The 16,529-nt window shown below is 45.6% G+C and overlaps 2 protein-coding genes across 2 annotated transcripts; one reads left to right on the forward strand and one right to left on the reverse strand.

Annotated features, from left to right (window-relative positions):
- Positions 1-6,539: 6,539 nt before the first annotated feature.
- SMIM42 (small integral membrane protein 42) lies at positions 6,540-7,526 on the reverse strand. The gene has a single exon (XM_064370444.1). It carries the CDS (start codon positions 7,304-7,306, stop codon positions 7,094-7,096), a length of 213 nt encoding a protein of 70 aa, XP_064226514.1. The 5' UTR covers positions 7,307-7,526; the 3' UTR covers positions 6,540-7,093.
- Positions 7,527-15,426: 7,900 nt separating this feature from the next.
- LOC110567561 (small ribosomal subunit protein eS28-like) lies at positions 15,427-15,930 on the forward strand. Its single transcript, XM_064370766.1, has one exon. It carries the CDS (start codon positions 15,721-15,723, stop codon positions 15,928-15,930), a length of 210 nt encoding a protein of 69 aa, XP_064226836.1. The 5' UTR covers positions 15,427-15,720.
- Positions 15,931-16,529: the final 599 nt, after the last annotated feature.

Consider the following 16,529-nt stretch of genomic DNA (forward strand, 5'->3'; position numbering starts at 1 on the left):
ATAGAGGTGGCAGTGAGGAGGTGTTACAATATGAAAAGCACTCTTGGCTGGGCGCAGTGGCTCACGCCTGTAATCCCAGCACTTTGGGAGGCTGAGGCGGGTGGATCATGAGGTCAAGAGATCGAGACCATCCTGGTCAACATGGTGAAACCTTGTCTCTACTAAAAATAAAAAAAATTAGCTGGGCATGGTGGTGCGTGCCTGTAGTCCCAGCTACTCAGGAGACTGAGGCAGGAGAATTGCTTGAACCCAAGAGGCGGAGGTTGCGGTGAGCCGAGATCGCGCCATTGCACTCCAGCCTGGGTAACGAGAGCGAAACTCCGTCTCAAAAAAAAAAAAAAAAAAAAGAAAAGCACTCTTACTTAAAGGAAGACTGGTAACTAAGACTCTGAAGGGATGTGTCCCTTATCCTTGGTGTTTGTCATCCCCACGCCTGGGCTGCCCCTATTTACTCATGGTTGGGAAATGTCACAGCTCCTAAAACGGCTGTTTAAGGGACACATTATCTGAAGGGACTGTTCTTGTTCTGGAAGTAGCCATTTTTGGAAGAGCTTATTTTGCTTTTTGTCCCGAGCCCTCCCTGCTGTTCTGTTTGTGTGGGCTTTCTGCCCTCAGGTGGTGAGAGAGGTGAGCTACAGGTGTGCTAGCAGGTTCTGGGTGCTCAGCTGCGGCCGATAGGTACCTTACTGTGGTGCGTCTAGTGGGACCGTCACCCACTGTGTGGTGCTCTTGACACATGGGTCTTCCCCAGATAAAGACGGGACCTTGTGCATGCAGGCCTGGGCTTCCGTCGGGAAAACATCTCTGTAGTCCACAGCGTTTTGTTTCCCAGACCCCAGATCTTAACTCTGAATGCCAGAGAAAGCCAAGAACTGCTCTGGGGTGATGTTGGAGAAAGCAGTGTTTCAAGAAGCTTGCCTAGGCACTTTATATGAGGTGTCTTTTTAAAGCCTTAACTGTCTGTGAAATAAGTGTTGTGCCCGTTTTACAGTTAAAGACATGGATAAGAACATTTAAACTAAAGGGTTTAAATCAGTGGTTCTCAAACTTTTTACTTTACATCTGCCTTTACAATCTTAAAAATTATGAAGGATCCCAAGGAGCTTCTATTTGTTAGAAATTAGCACTAAACTTTAAAAAATATTTATTTTATTTAAAAATAACTATGATATCCTTGTACACACACACACACAAACTATGATAAACTTTTATATATTAACAAATAACACATTTGGAAAGAAGAATGATAGTGTTTTAAATGTTTAAGATGCATCACGTAGTCTTTTAGTCTTTCTTTTGTTTTTGGTAGTGGCTGTTGTTTTGTTTTTTCGCGATGGAGTCTTGTTTTGTCGCCCGTGCTGGAGTGCAGTGGTGTGGTCTCGGCTCACTGCAACCTCTGCTTCCTGCATTCAAGCAATTCTCCTCCCTCAGTCTCCCAAGTAGCTGGGATTACAGGCACGCGCCACCAGGCCTGGCTAATTTTTTGTGTTTTTAGTAGAGATGGGTTTTACCATGCTGTCCAGGCTGGTCTCAAACTCCCAGCCTCATGATCCGCCTGCCTCAGCCTTGCAAAGTGCTGGGATTACAGGCATGAGCCACCGCGCCCGGCTAAGATGCATCATACAGCCTTTCAAAAGCTCTTCTGTACACTCATGAAAGAATAAGAGTGAAAAAAACTTAATATTTTATTAAAATAGTTTTCACTTCATGGATCCCTTGAAAGGGTATTGGGGTATCCCAGAACTGTACATTGAGAACACTGGTTTAGGTAATCTGCTGTGGATGCATAGCTGGTATGAAGGGTGGAGCCAGTATTCCACTCCCAGTTTCTCTGAGCCACGCCTCCATACTCAGGCCTCCCCGTTTACCCTCTCGGGGCACCAGAGGTCTCTGTAAAATGAGAGTGGAATTCTGGGTGGCCCGAGGATCTTCTGGCTCTGACACTCCATGAGTCTGTGTGGATGATGGCAGCTCTGGGCAGTGCTGATTCTAGAGCTGCTGCCCCTGTCCATTTAGGGAATCCACAGGTTTTGAGCGTCAGTGGGCTGGGACAGTTAGCATCTCGCAATCTCTTGAGAAGACAACTCTGTGAGTCCCACACTTTTCTAGGTGTCTCACCCCATCCTCAGTTTGTGGTATCACCTGTTTCAGCTACTGACCCAGCCAGCTGGCGCTCCAAGCTAGGAATATGGGAGTGGACAAAGGTCCCCATTGCTATCACCTGCTTTTTGGCAAAGTTCTGAAGATAGCCCCCTCTAAATTCACTTCTACCTCTTCCACGCACACGCTTAAAAAACTACTGAGCAGGTTGGACCTGGTGGCTCACGCTTGTAATCCCAGCACTTTGGGAGGTTGAAGTGGGCGGATCACCTGAGGTCGGGAGTTCAAGACCAGGCTGGCCAATGTGGTGAAACCCCATCTCTACTAAAAATACAAAAATTAGCTGAGTGTGATGGTGCACACCTGTAATCTCAGCTACTTGGGAGGCTGGGGCATGAGAATCACTTGAACCCAGGTGGCGGAGGTTGCAGCAAGCCCAGATGGTGCCATTGCACTCCAGCCTGAGTAACAGAGCGAGATTCTGTCTCAAAAAAACTACTGAGCAGAGAAATGTTTAAAAAGGGCAATTCAGGTGGAAAATATACAGCAGGCAAAGTTAGAGAAACAGGAAAGAACCAGGAAATTTGAAACATTTAATGGTAAAACTATAGCATTTTAGCCCATCTTCTTGACTTAATTTCTCAATTCCTTGTATAGGCGAAACTAGAGAACTTTGGAAAGTTTTTGATAAAACTTTGAAAACCTTTATGATAAAACTAAAGCATTTTAGCTTATCTTCTTGACTTAATTTTTGCCTATTCCTATTCATCAACCATGCCAGATTAACCTTGAATGTTTAGTTCATGTGTCACTTTCCTTCCCTGGCTCCCTCTAGCTTGAAATTGAACACCTTAGCCCGATATTCAAGGTCTCTCCCATGAGCGGGTGCTATTTTCTCGCCTGACTCCCCATTGTTCCCCTGCATGCATCGTGCAGCTGGCTCGCTGCCCCCTTGTCATGCCTCATGAACTCCCTTCCACTCTTAAGTCTGGGCCGGCTGTTTCCCTAACATTGCAGCTGCTTCAGGATGCTTTCCCTGATTGCTGTAGCCCACAAGGACCCTCTGGCTTTAGAATACCAGCACCACACCCTTGGCCTTTCTCAGAAACCACCTGCGGCTGCTGTTTGCCCAAGGGAAGCTCTTAGCCACATCTGGAATGAAAGCTCCCCAAAGAAGGGATTAACATCTCATTCCCCTCCACCACCTTCTCTCTGCCCTGCCCCCACTGCCCCCATTGCTCACTGGCTACTTTATGATGGTCAGTGCTTGTTGGCTTGATGCCTACAGGTGCAGGAGCTGGAGCTGCAGACAGACCTCGCGGAGGGTGTTGGAGAAAAGCCATAGGAGACAAGGGAGGCAGACACGAGGCACCCCCGGCAGGGGATCTCCCTCAAGAGAACACCATAAACTCACACCAGCAGCATTTTAGAACAAAACAATTTCTGATAGAGAAAGAAGAACTTTCTCAAAGCTGAGGATGTCTTATTCCACGATGAATGCAGGGAGCAGCATGGGAGAGAAAAATAATTCAGGCCCTGTTATGGGCTTTTGAACAGATAACCAGCCTCCCTGATGTTCTGAGCCTCAATTTTCCTTGTATATGAGGGATAATGCCCTTTTCACTGTGTAGCTAGGTAGCAAAAAGATACCACATGTTAAGAACCAGTGTATAATTGATGCTTAATATATAACAGATGTTTTTAAAATTCGGAAATTTCCAGCCCAGGAGATCTTCTGGAAAAGAGATTCCCATTATTGTGGACGACTTGATTATAGTCCTTTATGGAGGTGGAGGGAGGGACTGACTATCCAGCTGAGTCTCTGCCTACGCTGGGACTGCAAGGACCAGGTTTGCTGATCTGTTGCTGCCATCTAATGGACATAAGCTTACAATGCAGTCTGGTCAGTTTGTCATTAAGTCCCAACAACAGAAAACAGGGGAATGTCAGGGGCTTGAGGAGTTTGAAGAGTAAGTAAATCCAGAAGGATGGAAGGAAATGGCTCTGACTCTATGGGAGGAGGGCAACTTTGAGTCCCTGGGAAGTGTGAAACAATGTGGCCCAGGAGTCCTTTTTTTTTTTTGAGACAGAGTCTCACTCTGTCGCCCAGGCTGGAGTACAGTGGGGTGATCTCGGCTAATTGCAATCTCTGCCTCCTGGGTTCAAGCGATTCTCCTGCCTCAGCCTCCTGAGTAGCTGGGACTACAGGCATGTGCCACCATGCCTGGCTAATTTTTTTGTGTTTTTAGTAGAGACAGGGTTTCACTGTGTTATCCAGGAAGGTCTCGATCTCCTGACCTTGTGATCCACCCACCTCAGCCTCTCAAAGTGCTGGGATTACAGTTGTGAGTCACCATGCCTGGCCTGGCCCAGGAGTCTTTTAACACATGCACCTAACTAGTAAATGCAGAAATGAACCAAGTGGAAGGAGCCTTAGAGATCTATCCCCATTTCCCCTCCACAGCTCAGTCACCAGTGATTACTGCCCACCAGGGTTCTGTGAGACACAGTCCTGCCTATGTCTCCAGTCTCATAATGCTTTATTTGTGTGCTCAATTTCTGTGCTCCAGAACTGCTGACTGCCTTTCTATCCCATTAATGTAGCTGACTCCCCCTTCACAGGCCTCGCCCCGTGCTGTCTATCGGGGAGCCTGGCCCTTCTCCTTTTACCCCTCACTTGTCTCATCCACTTATCCCTCAGTTCTCAGCCCAAGCATTACTTCCTCAGGTAAGCCTCTCTGTCTAGATCAGATTCCTTTCATATATACTCTCATAAAGCCAGATTCCTTTTTCGGAGTATGCAATTGTTTCATTAACATGTGTCTCTCTCACTGTGCTGTTTAGGCTCTAGGGAGAGAAGACAGGGCTCCTTTCTGCTACTTTTGTATCCCCAGCACCCAGGACAGGGTCTGGTGCACAGTAAGAGCCCAGTAAATATCTGCTGCGTGAACAGAGGCATCTGCATGATAGGAAAGAAAGATTTGAAGAGTGTTTGGAGTGCTGAAGATCTTTCTGCCAATTCTAAGGCATGCTCACACCTTTGGTGGAAATTATCCCCAACAAAGAGAGGCATGGAACCCGTGCCCACTCATGTCAAGACACCACTCCCATCCCACCCCTACCCCACACTGTTTTCCAAGCACACCATGCTCCATTGAGAAGGAATAAGATAGCCAGCCTGGGAGGAATGCTAGTGGCTTTTAGTAAAGAGGGACTCAGCTGTCAGAGGCAATAGGACTATATCTTTCTCAGCCACGAGGGTTTTCAGTTTCATCTGGCAGCTACTTGGTGGTCTGTTTCTGCCGAAGCTGGTCAACCACAGAAACAAACACCCACCACCACCACTGGCAACAGGCATTGGAGGAGGCAGGTGGGAGCCCTCACTGGGGTGGAGTCCCCTTGGGTCTGGTAGCAACCCTAGCTTCTCCGCAGCATCAAGGGACTGAGCTTCTTAATTTCTTTTTTTTTTTTGAGACGGAGTCTTGCTCTGTCACCCAGACTGGAGCGCTGTAGTGCGATCTCTCGGCTCACCGCAACCTCTGCCTCCCGGGTTCAAGCGATTCTTCTGCCTCAGCCTCCTGAGTAGCTGGGATTGTAGGCGTGCACCACCACACCTGGCTAATTTTTTTTTGTTTTTTTTTTTAAGACTGGGTTTCACCATGTTGGCCAGGCTGGTCTTGAACTCCTGACCTCAGGTGATCCACCCGCCTCGGCCTCCCAAAGTGCTGAGATTGCAGGCGTGAGCCACCGTGCCCGGCCAATGTCTGGCTAATTTTTATATTTTTAGTAGAGATGGGGCTTCATTATGTTGGTCAGGCTGGTCTTGAACTCCTGACTTCGTGATGCACTCGCCTTGGCCTCCCAAAGTGCTGGGATTACAGGCGTGAGCCACCGCACCCGGCTCACGCTCCTAAATTTGTATGGGCTAAAGTGCAAGTGAAAGAGTGACCCACGGTTTGAGATGCAGAGTGCATGGCCCACATACCTGGAGTGACACATTCTTCCAGTGGCCATGCACAGTTCCACGATTGTAAGCAACTGGGAAAGCTTTGGAGGGAAGAGCCCTGGCTTAAGACTTCCAGAGTCATGTGCATGTGGGGGTGCAGGCCAGGGGACACCTGAGGTGACGCTTCCAAAAGGAAGGGTTAACAATAGAGTTGGCAAAGAGGTTCTTCTCCTAGAAAAATATCATTCATTTCAGACAAATGGTCACATGCTCCCTAGGGTAACCGAAACCGAATTGGATAAGAGTTTGGTTTTTCAAAAAACTGCTTCTTTAATTTGGATTTCATTTGAAAAAGGAGTTAACTTGCTCCAAATTCTGAAAGGACAAAAAGAAAAAGAAAAATTATCATTTTAGAATACGATATTTTAAAATGTTGTCAACCGACTAAGTTGGAGGGTGAGAGAGAAGAGGAAAGTATATGGTTCTTGCAATCATTTCTTAAGGAAAAAATACTTTTTCGTCCCAGCATTGAGTGAAGAGGAGGAAGGAGTTTACCTACAATTCAGCATAGAGTGAGCCATTTCATTTCAAGGATCTTCTGGAAATGAGCTTCCAGAATAGCTTCATTATGTAACTTGAGATGCTGTGAGCTCCCAATAATTTCAATATCCCATGGTCAGCACATGCCCAATTTATAGAGGAAAATTTAGGCTTCGTAATCAACTTTTACTTTTCCATGTACTTCTTTCCTCTTAGTGCAGAAATCAAGAGCCATTTACTATTTCAGTCTTGAAGATCCACACACAAAAGAGGCGTTCGAACTCAGAAGCTGGGAAAAGCCGAAGAACTGCAGGAGGAGTGCATTACAAGAGGGGCGGTGGTGGAGGAAGGAAATGAGGCCCGGGGGACATCAGGCAGTGGAGGAATAGGGTGGAGAAAGCGGCTCTGGCTCCCCAGGCTCTGGGCTCTGAGACAGCTCTAGGGGCCCCGCCTCTTGTACGGCCAGGTCTTTACCTCAATGGAGTCCCCACCAAGAGACCGAGGTCTTTACGCCAGCCGTGTTGCCGCCTTTCTTGGGTGTGGCTCTCTGTTTTTCTTGCTTTTGTTTTTGGTTAGTTTCCAGCCCAGGATAAGTAGAGTGACCAGAGTCATCAGGAGTATAACGAAGAAGAGAACTTTTACCAGGTGAGCAGGATTACATATAGCAGTGGTGAGTGTACCCATGTCCCAGAAGAAGGCTGGAAGTTGTGGGGAGGACATAAGCTTCCAGAAAGAGCCGAGACAGAGATGCGGTGCGCGCCGACTGCCCACACCGCCAGGAAAACACCAAGAGAACTGGCCTTGAGTGGATGCGGTACAGCGACCAGACGTCTACGGATTCTGTTCTTCACATGGGGCTGTTTTCCTCTGGATGTAATGGAGAAATCCTAGACGTTTGCTCAGCAAGGCTGAACAACTGCTTCTGATACAAACACAGATGACAGTTCAGTTAGCAAAACTTCTGGATGGGGGATGGGGCTTCTGAGGCTTTGTGATGTCACTGGAGGGTGAATTAGGGTCTGAGCCAAAGGTTCCAGTCCAGAAACCTGTGTTCTCTGAGCACCTCTCTCCTCCTGTGTGGCCTCCAGACTGAAAAGGGAGTTCCCCAGTTGCCTGTGCTGATGCCCCTTCAGTTCTCTTTTATTCTTTTTTTAAGTCCTCGTTTTAAAAACTTTTTGGATTTTAAAATAATTTTAGACACACAGGAAGCTGCAAAGATAGTAGAAAGAGGTCCTGTGTGCTCTTCTCCTAATGTTGCCGTATAGTACACAACCGAAACTAGTGAACTGACATTGGTACAGTGTGCAGTCTTTGCCATTTTACCATACCTGTAGACTCTTGCAGCCACCTCTGCAATCAAGATAACAGAACTATTTTATCACCACCAAGATCGGCTGGTGTCCATATTCTATCAGTTCGAGACAAAAGTAGAAACGTTACCTTCTTTTAAATCCCTTGTCATTCCACCTGTGATATAATTGTATTAAATATTTTTCATCTATATACACTGAGATCCACATTCAGGGAATGTTATACTTTTTGCTTCAGCCACCAAACAATTTAGAAAACTCAAGAAGAGAAGGAAAGTCTATGCATTTACACAATTTAGTTATTCAGCCCCGGTCATTTCTACAGTTCTGTTTTCAAGTTCACAGATTCTTTCTTCAGTCCCCTGTGTTCTGCTGCTGAACTCATCCAATGAGTTTTTTTATTTTGGTGGTGACAGTTTTCAGTTCTAAAATTTCCATTTAGCTTCTATTCAATAAGATTTTCTATTCTTTTGTGCCAAGTGTATTCATAATTGCTCGTTGAAACATTTTTATGATTCTTTAAAATCTTTGTCAGATAATTCCAATATCTGTGTTATCTCGGTTTTGCCATCTGCTGATTTTTTTTTTCATTCAAGTTGAGATTTTCCTAGTTCTTGGTATGATGTGTGATTTTTTAATTGCACACTGGACATTTTGGGTGTTATGAGACTCTGGGTCTTACTTAAATCTGTTTCAGCAAGCTTCCTCTGACACCATGCCTGTTAGGGGAGGGAGTATCACTTGGATAATGTCAGGCAAGGGTGAAGGTCCAGGTTCTCTACTCAGCCTCCTTTGACTACCCAGAGTGGGGGAAAAGGTGCTTTACTGGTGGATTCCAGACTTCCCATGTGGCCTCCTCTGACTTCGCCCTGGCTGGGTTGGAAGGGGACCTTACTACTGCTGCTGGATAGGGAGCTCGTTACCTCTGGATAGGGATGAAAATCCCAGCTCCTTACTCCATATACTCTTATAACACCCTGGTGAGGGGTGGAGTCTGAGGAGGGTACCTCCTTACAGCTAATTAAAGGTGAAAGTCTAGGCTCCCCACTTGGCCTTTGCTGAGAGGGGTGGTGGTGGGGCTGTGATTTTTTTCCATGGTGTTTGGCTAGAGTAGGGCAGTTCTTCTCTAAAAGTTTTCTGACTTGCTGGATTGCCTTCCTAGTGCTCTGGCTAAAGAGAACAAGCAAGCTTTTCTTGGGACCTTATTTCATGCATGCCCTTTGGCATTTCTGGGCTGCTTCTCTAGCACCCAGTTGGGGATATGTGAGTCAGAAAGAAAATCCATGAACTCATTGCATTCAATTCTTGGGTTCCAAAATCAATGTTGGAACCTTGGAAGGTTGCTAGTCAGTCTGCTTCTTTTTCCCCACCTTTCCGTCTTTGTATGTTGGTTTTACATATAATACCCAGGGGTTTTAGATGTGTTTAGTTTAGCAGGAGGAATGGGGGGAAGTGAATCTACTCCATCCTTGTGTAGAACCCCTCGCTGCTACACCAAGGGTCAGGCAAATGATGGCGGTGTGGGAGTTCCAGGATTTGAAGTCCAAGGACTCAGATCAGAGTCTGGGCACTAGTACTTCCCATGCTAGTGACCTTGGTTCGGTCATTTAGTGCCTCTGAGCCTCCGTTTCCTCATCAGAAATGGAATGATAGTGATAATACCAAATGTATAGGTTGTTATGAGAATAAAACGAGCTGATAAATGCATAATAATTTTCAAACCATAAAATTTCATTTAAGTGTAAGTTATTGTAAATATAATATAGGATGGAAGTGAAGGGAAGAGGGGGTATCTGGAAAAACTAAGGTAGTTTAATTTTTCACAAGTCAGTTCTCTCACTCTTATAAACATGCAAAGATGTATAAGTAAATTGCCCCCTACCCCCATTCCAAGATATCTGTATCAATTCCCTAGAGCATGGGAAGGGCAAAAGATGTGATTACGCTGGGCGCGGTGGCTCACGCCTGTAATTCCAGCACTTTGGGAGGCTGAGGCGGGTGGATCACGAGGTCAAGAGATCGAGACCATCCTGGTCAACATGGTGAAACCCCGTCTCTACTAAAAATACAAAAAATTAGCTGGGCACGGTGGCGCGTGCCTGTAATTCCAGCTACTCAGGAGGCTGAGGCAGGAGAATTGCCTGAACCCAGGAGGCGGAGGTTGCGGTGAGCCGAGATCGCGCCATTGCGCTCCAGCCTGGGTAACAAGAGCGAAACTCCGTCTCAAAAAAAAAAAGATGTGATTACGTTAAGGATCATGAGGAGTTTATCCTAGATGATCCAAGTGGGGCCTAAATACAATCACATGTATCCTTCTAAGAGAAAGGAGAAAGGAGTTTAGAGAGAGATAGAACACAAAGGAGAAGGAGATGGAGCAGAGAGAGAGATGTGGCCACGAGCCAAGGACTGACAACAGTCACCAAAAACTGGGAGGGGCGAGGAGTCCCCAGTAGCCTCTGGATGGAGCCTGGTATTTACATCTTGATTTCAGACTTCTAGCCTCCAGAGCTGTGAGAGAATGAATTTCCGTTGTCTTGAACCACCAAATTTGTGGTAATCTGTTATGGCAGCCCCAGGAAGTTAATACGAGAACCTTACAGAGGTCATCTATTTAGGTGAGGCCATGGTTTGACTGGGCACCCCAGACTCCCTTTAGACAAGGAGTTCGTCATTCCTTCTGGCTGGCACAGAGGATTCTTTGATGGGGCTCTGGCCCTGGAAGTTGGATTGCTGACCTGTGGGAAATGACCCCACAACACATCATCCCCTGAACCAACCATCAAAGATACCAAGGTTGACTTGTTCTTCATTTATGTCTAAAGAAGTGTGGTCTGGACACTGAGTCGCACTGAAGGGCCAGACAGCTCGAGCTCCCTCTGGTATCTTCAGAGCAAGCTCCATTGGCTCACCCACCACTCGACTAAGGAAAAGTTGGTCACTGGTGAGGGCTGGCTGGCACCTCTGTATGACCTAGAGGGTTTTATCTGGAAGCCTAAGTAGGAAAAAAGAAATAGAATATTCCACTGGGGGAGCACTTTCTCTACATTGCTGGTGTTTTCTTTCTTGGGGCAGAAACCTATTAAACACTCCTGGCCTCTCTCAGCTCTGGCTGTCACGCTTGGTCCCAGGATGCAGAAGGCACCCCATGTACCTGCCGCTTTCTGTACACTTCCCGGGGGCATGTGCTCAGGAGTAAGAGGCCTGTGTTTTCCACTGATAATTATGATGGGTGGTGAGCCAGTCCAACATGGGTTTGTTTTTTTTTTTAATCAGTTATAAAGGTGAGTTTTGCCATCTGCCTCATTTCTTTGTCTCCACTGGTCCAAAACTTGGATGAGAAAAAGAGACCTGTTATATATTCAGGTGGAAAGGGAAGACATTATGTACCAACCACTTAAACCCCAAATACCCGGTCCTCCATGGACTCTGAACCAGGCCCTGAGTTTTCTCACCTCAAACATGGCAACAGTTCTAAGAGCCTCCCAGCTTCCAGCGTCTCTCCTCCCTTGAGAGCTCTTAGTTTACATTTCTAATGTGGAAGAGAGGAGATTAAAGTTTACTGAGCCTCCCCCAAGATGCTTTCCTAGGAGCTTTGACATGGTGTTTTATTTATTTATTTTTTATTTTATTTATTCGTTTATTTTATTTTATTTTTTTTAAAAGACAGGGTTTCACCGTGTTGGCCAGGCTGGTCTTGAACTCCTGATCTCAGGTGATCTGCCCCCCTCGGCCTCACAAAGTGCTGAGATTACAGGCTTGAGCCACCGCGCCCAGCCCATGGTGTTTTATTTATAACGACAACTCTGAGAGATAGTAACAGCAATAATTTATTGCGTGATTTCTTTTCTTACGCTAGCTACTGGGCTGTTACCTGCATTAGCTTGCTTTGTCCTCTCAGGTAACTGAGGCTCAATGAAACTGAGTAATTTGCTCAAGGTCATGCAGAAATTAGTACTAGAATCAAGCATTTAATTTAGGACTAAAAAAAAATCCCCAACACAGTGATTTTTTTATTCTTGTGCTTCTTCTGTTGTAGTGCTGTTCATATATTGCTGAGAAACTAGAGTCATCAGGTTTTTCTAATTTTTTTTTTTTTTTTTTTTTTGGAGATGGAGTTTTGCTCTTGTTGCTCAGGCTGTCATGAAATGGTGTGATCTCGGCTCACTGCAACCTCTGCCTCCCGGGTTTAAGTGATTCTCCTGCCTCAGCCTCCTGAGTAGCTGGGATTACAGGCACCTGCCACCACGCCTGGCTAATTTTTGTATTTTTAGTAGAGACAGGGTTCCTCCATGTTGGTCAGGCTGGTCTCGAATTCCTGAACTCAGGTGATCTGCCCATCTCAGCCTCCCAAAGTGCTGGGATTATAGGTGTGAGCCACCGCGCCCCACCTTCTAATTTTTATTTTAAAAATTTTAAAGTAAAAATAATATTTTTAAAGGTGTACAACATAATGTTTTGTTATATAGATACATAGTGAAATGAGTACCACCGACATGCGAATTACCATATCCACTTCCTCACATAGTTATCTTTTCCCTTTTTTTTTTTTTTAGTGTGCCAGCCTGTGAAATCTGCACTCTCAGAAATTTTCCAGTTTATAGTACAGTATATTAACTATCACCAATGTATCTTGTATCAGTGCAAACTCATTCTTAGGGGCTTCCAGTGCCCTCTACTAATTACCTGCCCAACCACTTCAGCCAGTGGTTTGTGTTTTGTTGTTGTTGTTATTTGTTTGTTTTTCTAGGCAAGGTCTCACTCTGTCGCCCAGGCTGAAGTGCAGTGGTGTGATCTTGGCTTGCTGCAACCTCTGCCTCCCGAGTTCAAGTTATTCTCCTGTTTTAGCCTCCTGAGTAGCTGGGACTACAGGCAGGCACCACCACACCCAGCATAATCTTTGTATTTTTAGCAGAGACAGAGTTTCACCATGTTGGCCAGGCTGGTCTCGAACTCCCGACCTCAAGTGATCCACCCACCTCAGCTTCCCAAAGTGATGGGATTACAGGCGTGAGCCACTGCGGTGGACCACAGGCAGTGCTTTCACTTGACTCCCACATACCTCTTTGCCCCGCCCTCTTTCCTTTTACTATCTCTAAGAATTGTTTCCACCTTGGTCGCCTCCCCTTTCTGTTCTTAAAGAATTAAGAACTTAAATCTTAAAGAACTTAACTTAAAAACTTGAAGAACAGGAAGAGAGGTGTCCCAGGTGGGAGCAATGAAAAAGTCAATGAAGACTGAGAAGCTGCTACCTTCTGATCACCCTAAATCAATGTTCTCCCAGTCCACCAGGCTGTTCATTTGTTCTTTCATTAATTCATTAATGTTATCTATCCCAAAACATGTATTGATTTTTTTTTTTTTTTTTTTTTTTTTGCCCAGGAGAAAGAGCCAGGAGCTCTGGAAGAAGCAATGATAAGTCAGAGGTAAAATTCTGGGGAGCTTACATAATAGTATGTGGCTGGGTTGTCAGGTTGAGGCAGGGATAATATCATGATCCTTCGTTAGTGTAGGAACACTTGAAGAATAAGGCAGGCAAACAATTATATACTGAATGCTACATTTTAGAAATTATTGCTGGCTGTGTATACATTATCTCACTTAACGTCCAGACTGTCCCTCCTTCTGACTGCGTTCTGGGTCCCATCCCTTTGGCCTAAGGGATTCTTGCTTTCTCTTCTATGTTGGTAATTTTTTTTGTTTTTTTTTTCAAAGAAAGTCTCGCTCTGTTGCCCCAGCTGGAGTGCAGTGGCACGATCTCAGCTCACTGCAACCTTCACCTCCCGAGTTCAAGCGAATCTCCTGCTTCAGCTTCCTGAGTAGCTGGGACACAGGTGCATGCCACGATGCCTGGCTAAGTTTCGTATTTTTAGTAGAGAGGGTTTTACTATGTTGGCCAGACTGGTCTTGAACTCCTGACCTTGTGATCCACCTGCCTCATCTTTCCAAAGTGCTGGGATTACTGAGGTGAGCCACTGCACCCAGCTGTAATGTCTTTCTTTCCGACCGCTCTTTCTTCTCAGCATAGACATGTTAATATCCTTATTGTAATAATATTTTTGAGCACTTACTGTATGCCAGGCAGAGTTATCATATGTGGTTGGTTGAGTAAGATGTCCACATCCTAGTCCCCAGAACCTGTGAATATGTTGTTACCTCACATGGTAAAAGGGACTCTGCTGATATGATTAAGGATCCTGAAATGCTATTGTCCTGGATTATTTGGGTAGGCCCACTGAAATCACAAGCATTCTTAAAAGAATCAGACATAAAGCAATGTGACAACAGAAGCAGAGAGAGGGAAGGGGTAGGGAGAGACAGAGAGAGACAGAGACAGAGAGAGAGAGATTGGAAGATGGTAAACTGCTGGTTTGAAGACTGAGGAAGGGACAAAAGCCAAGGATTATAAGAAGACTCTAGAAGCTAGAAAAGGAAAGGAAATAGATTCTCCCCTAGAGTCTCCCAAAGAAATGCAGCCCTGCCAACCCATTTTAGAACCCCTGATCTTTAGAACTATAAGGTGGTAGATCTGTATTATTTTAAGTTAGTAATTTTATAGTAATTTGTTACAGCAGCAATAGGGAACTAATACGGCATGCTGTCTCTATCATTTAAAACCAAACCAAAACACCAAACAAACAAACAACTCCATTCCTCCTGTGTTCTCTCTCACTTTCCATCAAAGCCAAGCTTCTTGAAGAGTGCTGCCTCCATCCCCTCCCTCCCACTTTGATTTTTCTTCCATCCTTAATACTCAATTTTTCCCAGGGCCAACAACAAACTTCAACTCATATATAAGAGCACTTTCCAATTCTACCTCGACACAGCAGAACTGACCAATTCCTGACTCTCTAAACCTCTTTTTCCCCTTTGCTTCAGTGGGGGCATGCCTGCACAATTTTTCTCCGACTTCAGCTCCTCCTCCTCTGCCTCCTGCCTCCCGTTGTCCTTCTGTGTGTTGGCGTTTCCTTAGTGTCCACCCTCAGTCTTTTCATCTTTTGAGATCCTCTCTGGGTTATCTCATCATTCTCATGCTTTCAATGACAGCCTATGTTCCAATGGCTCTCTACTGTGTATCTCTACTCAGGTCTCACTCCTGACTCCAGACTCATAAAGCGAACTTCCCATTGTCTTGCCTAATTGAATCTTCCCACAAGCATCTGTAACCCATTACACCCAAACCCACCCTAATTATCTTCTCATTCAAATCTGCTTCTCCTCCATACCCTATCTCTAAAACAAAGAACGTGGGATTCGTGACTGCTCTTTCTTCCTGACTCTCTGCACTGATTCAGTTTCAATGTCCTGTTGGTTCCACTTCTGAAACACCCTCCATATCCATTTCTTCCTCTTTATCCTCATTGCTTCACCTTAGTTCAAGCTTTCACTTCCTGGTCCTCATCAGTTCTTGCCTGGGTCACTGTAATAGTTTATCAGTGGTCTTCTTACTTCTGGTAGTTTTATTCCCTTACCATCTATACTATTCAATGTTAACGGAGTAGTACACATAAATAAGTCAGGCCACTTCTCAAAATCCATCATTTGGGTCTGTGTTGCCTTTAAGATAAGTCCAAGTGTCACCACATGGCTTATAAACTCTACATTCATGGTGTGCTTTTCTGTCTACTGCCTCATCTCTTTTTCTGTCCTGCTTTCTGGGGCATCTTAGCTCCCTTTACAAAAGACACCTTACATCAATAGCAAGTTTCAGGTAACAAAGTGGTGAAGAGCAATGACTGTGGACCCTAACTTTCTGGTTTGAGTCCTGGCTTCATCACTTATTAAGAAGACTGTGGCTCTCCGCCAGACCGCTGCCGAGCTGCGATAATGGATACCAGCCGTGTGCAGCCTATCAAGTTGGCCAGGGTCACCAAGGTCCTGGGCAGGACCGGTTCTCAGGGACAGTGCACGCAGGTGCACGTGGAATTTATGGATGACACGAGCCGCTCCATCATCTGCAACGTAAAAGGCCCTGTGCGCGAGGGCGACGTGCTGACCCCTTTGGAGTCCGAGCGAGAGGCCTGGAGGTTGCGCTGAGTTTGGCTGCTCGCTGGGTTTTGGATATTGGATTCGACCACTTGAGATGGAAATGGTGTGTCACGATCTGGTCCTTTATTTTGTGCTGCCACACGTAAACTGAGATGGACCTTTAAATAAAGCGTTTGTGATACAAGTTAAAAAAAAAAAGAAGAAGACTGTGACTTTGTTCAATATATTTAGTTAGCCCCTCCGTGTCTCAGTTCCCTCACCTATGAAAGGGGGCATAGGACCTATTTCAAAGAGCTGTGGTTGAGCTCTTGATGTAGTGTCCATCCCAGGATAAGTGCTCAGCAAGGGCTTACATCTATGACCTCCTGGCTTCTGTATCTGGTGTTCACACTGCCTGCAATTCTGATCACCTGCCTCCACCCTCCTCTGCTCGGTCAACCCCAGCTTTAAGACTAAGCCAGTGTTGTTTCCCTTGGGAAGCTTCCCCTGACCTCCACCACTTTCTGGCCATAAATGCATAATCCTGTCATAGTGCTTAGTGCTGAAACTGTTTCCCTCTTCTCACTAGATCATAAGCAACTTGAGAGCAGGAATTGCATCTTTAAGTATCCACAGAAACTTGCATATAAATATTCCTCAATATACAT

Source organism: Aotus nancymaae, unplaced genomic scaffold, assembly GCF_030222135.1.
Source record: "Aotus nancymaae isolate 86718 unplaced genomic scaffold, 86718_ANA_hifiasm-v0.15.2.pri h1tg000108l, whole genome shotgun sequence".
Lineage (NCBI taxonomy): Eukaryota > Metazoa > Chordata > Mammalia > Primates > Aotidae > Aotus > Aotus nancymaae.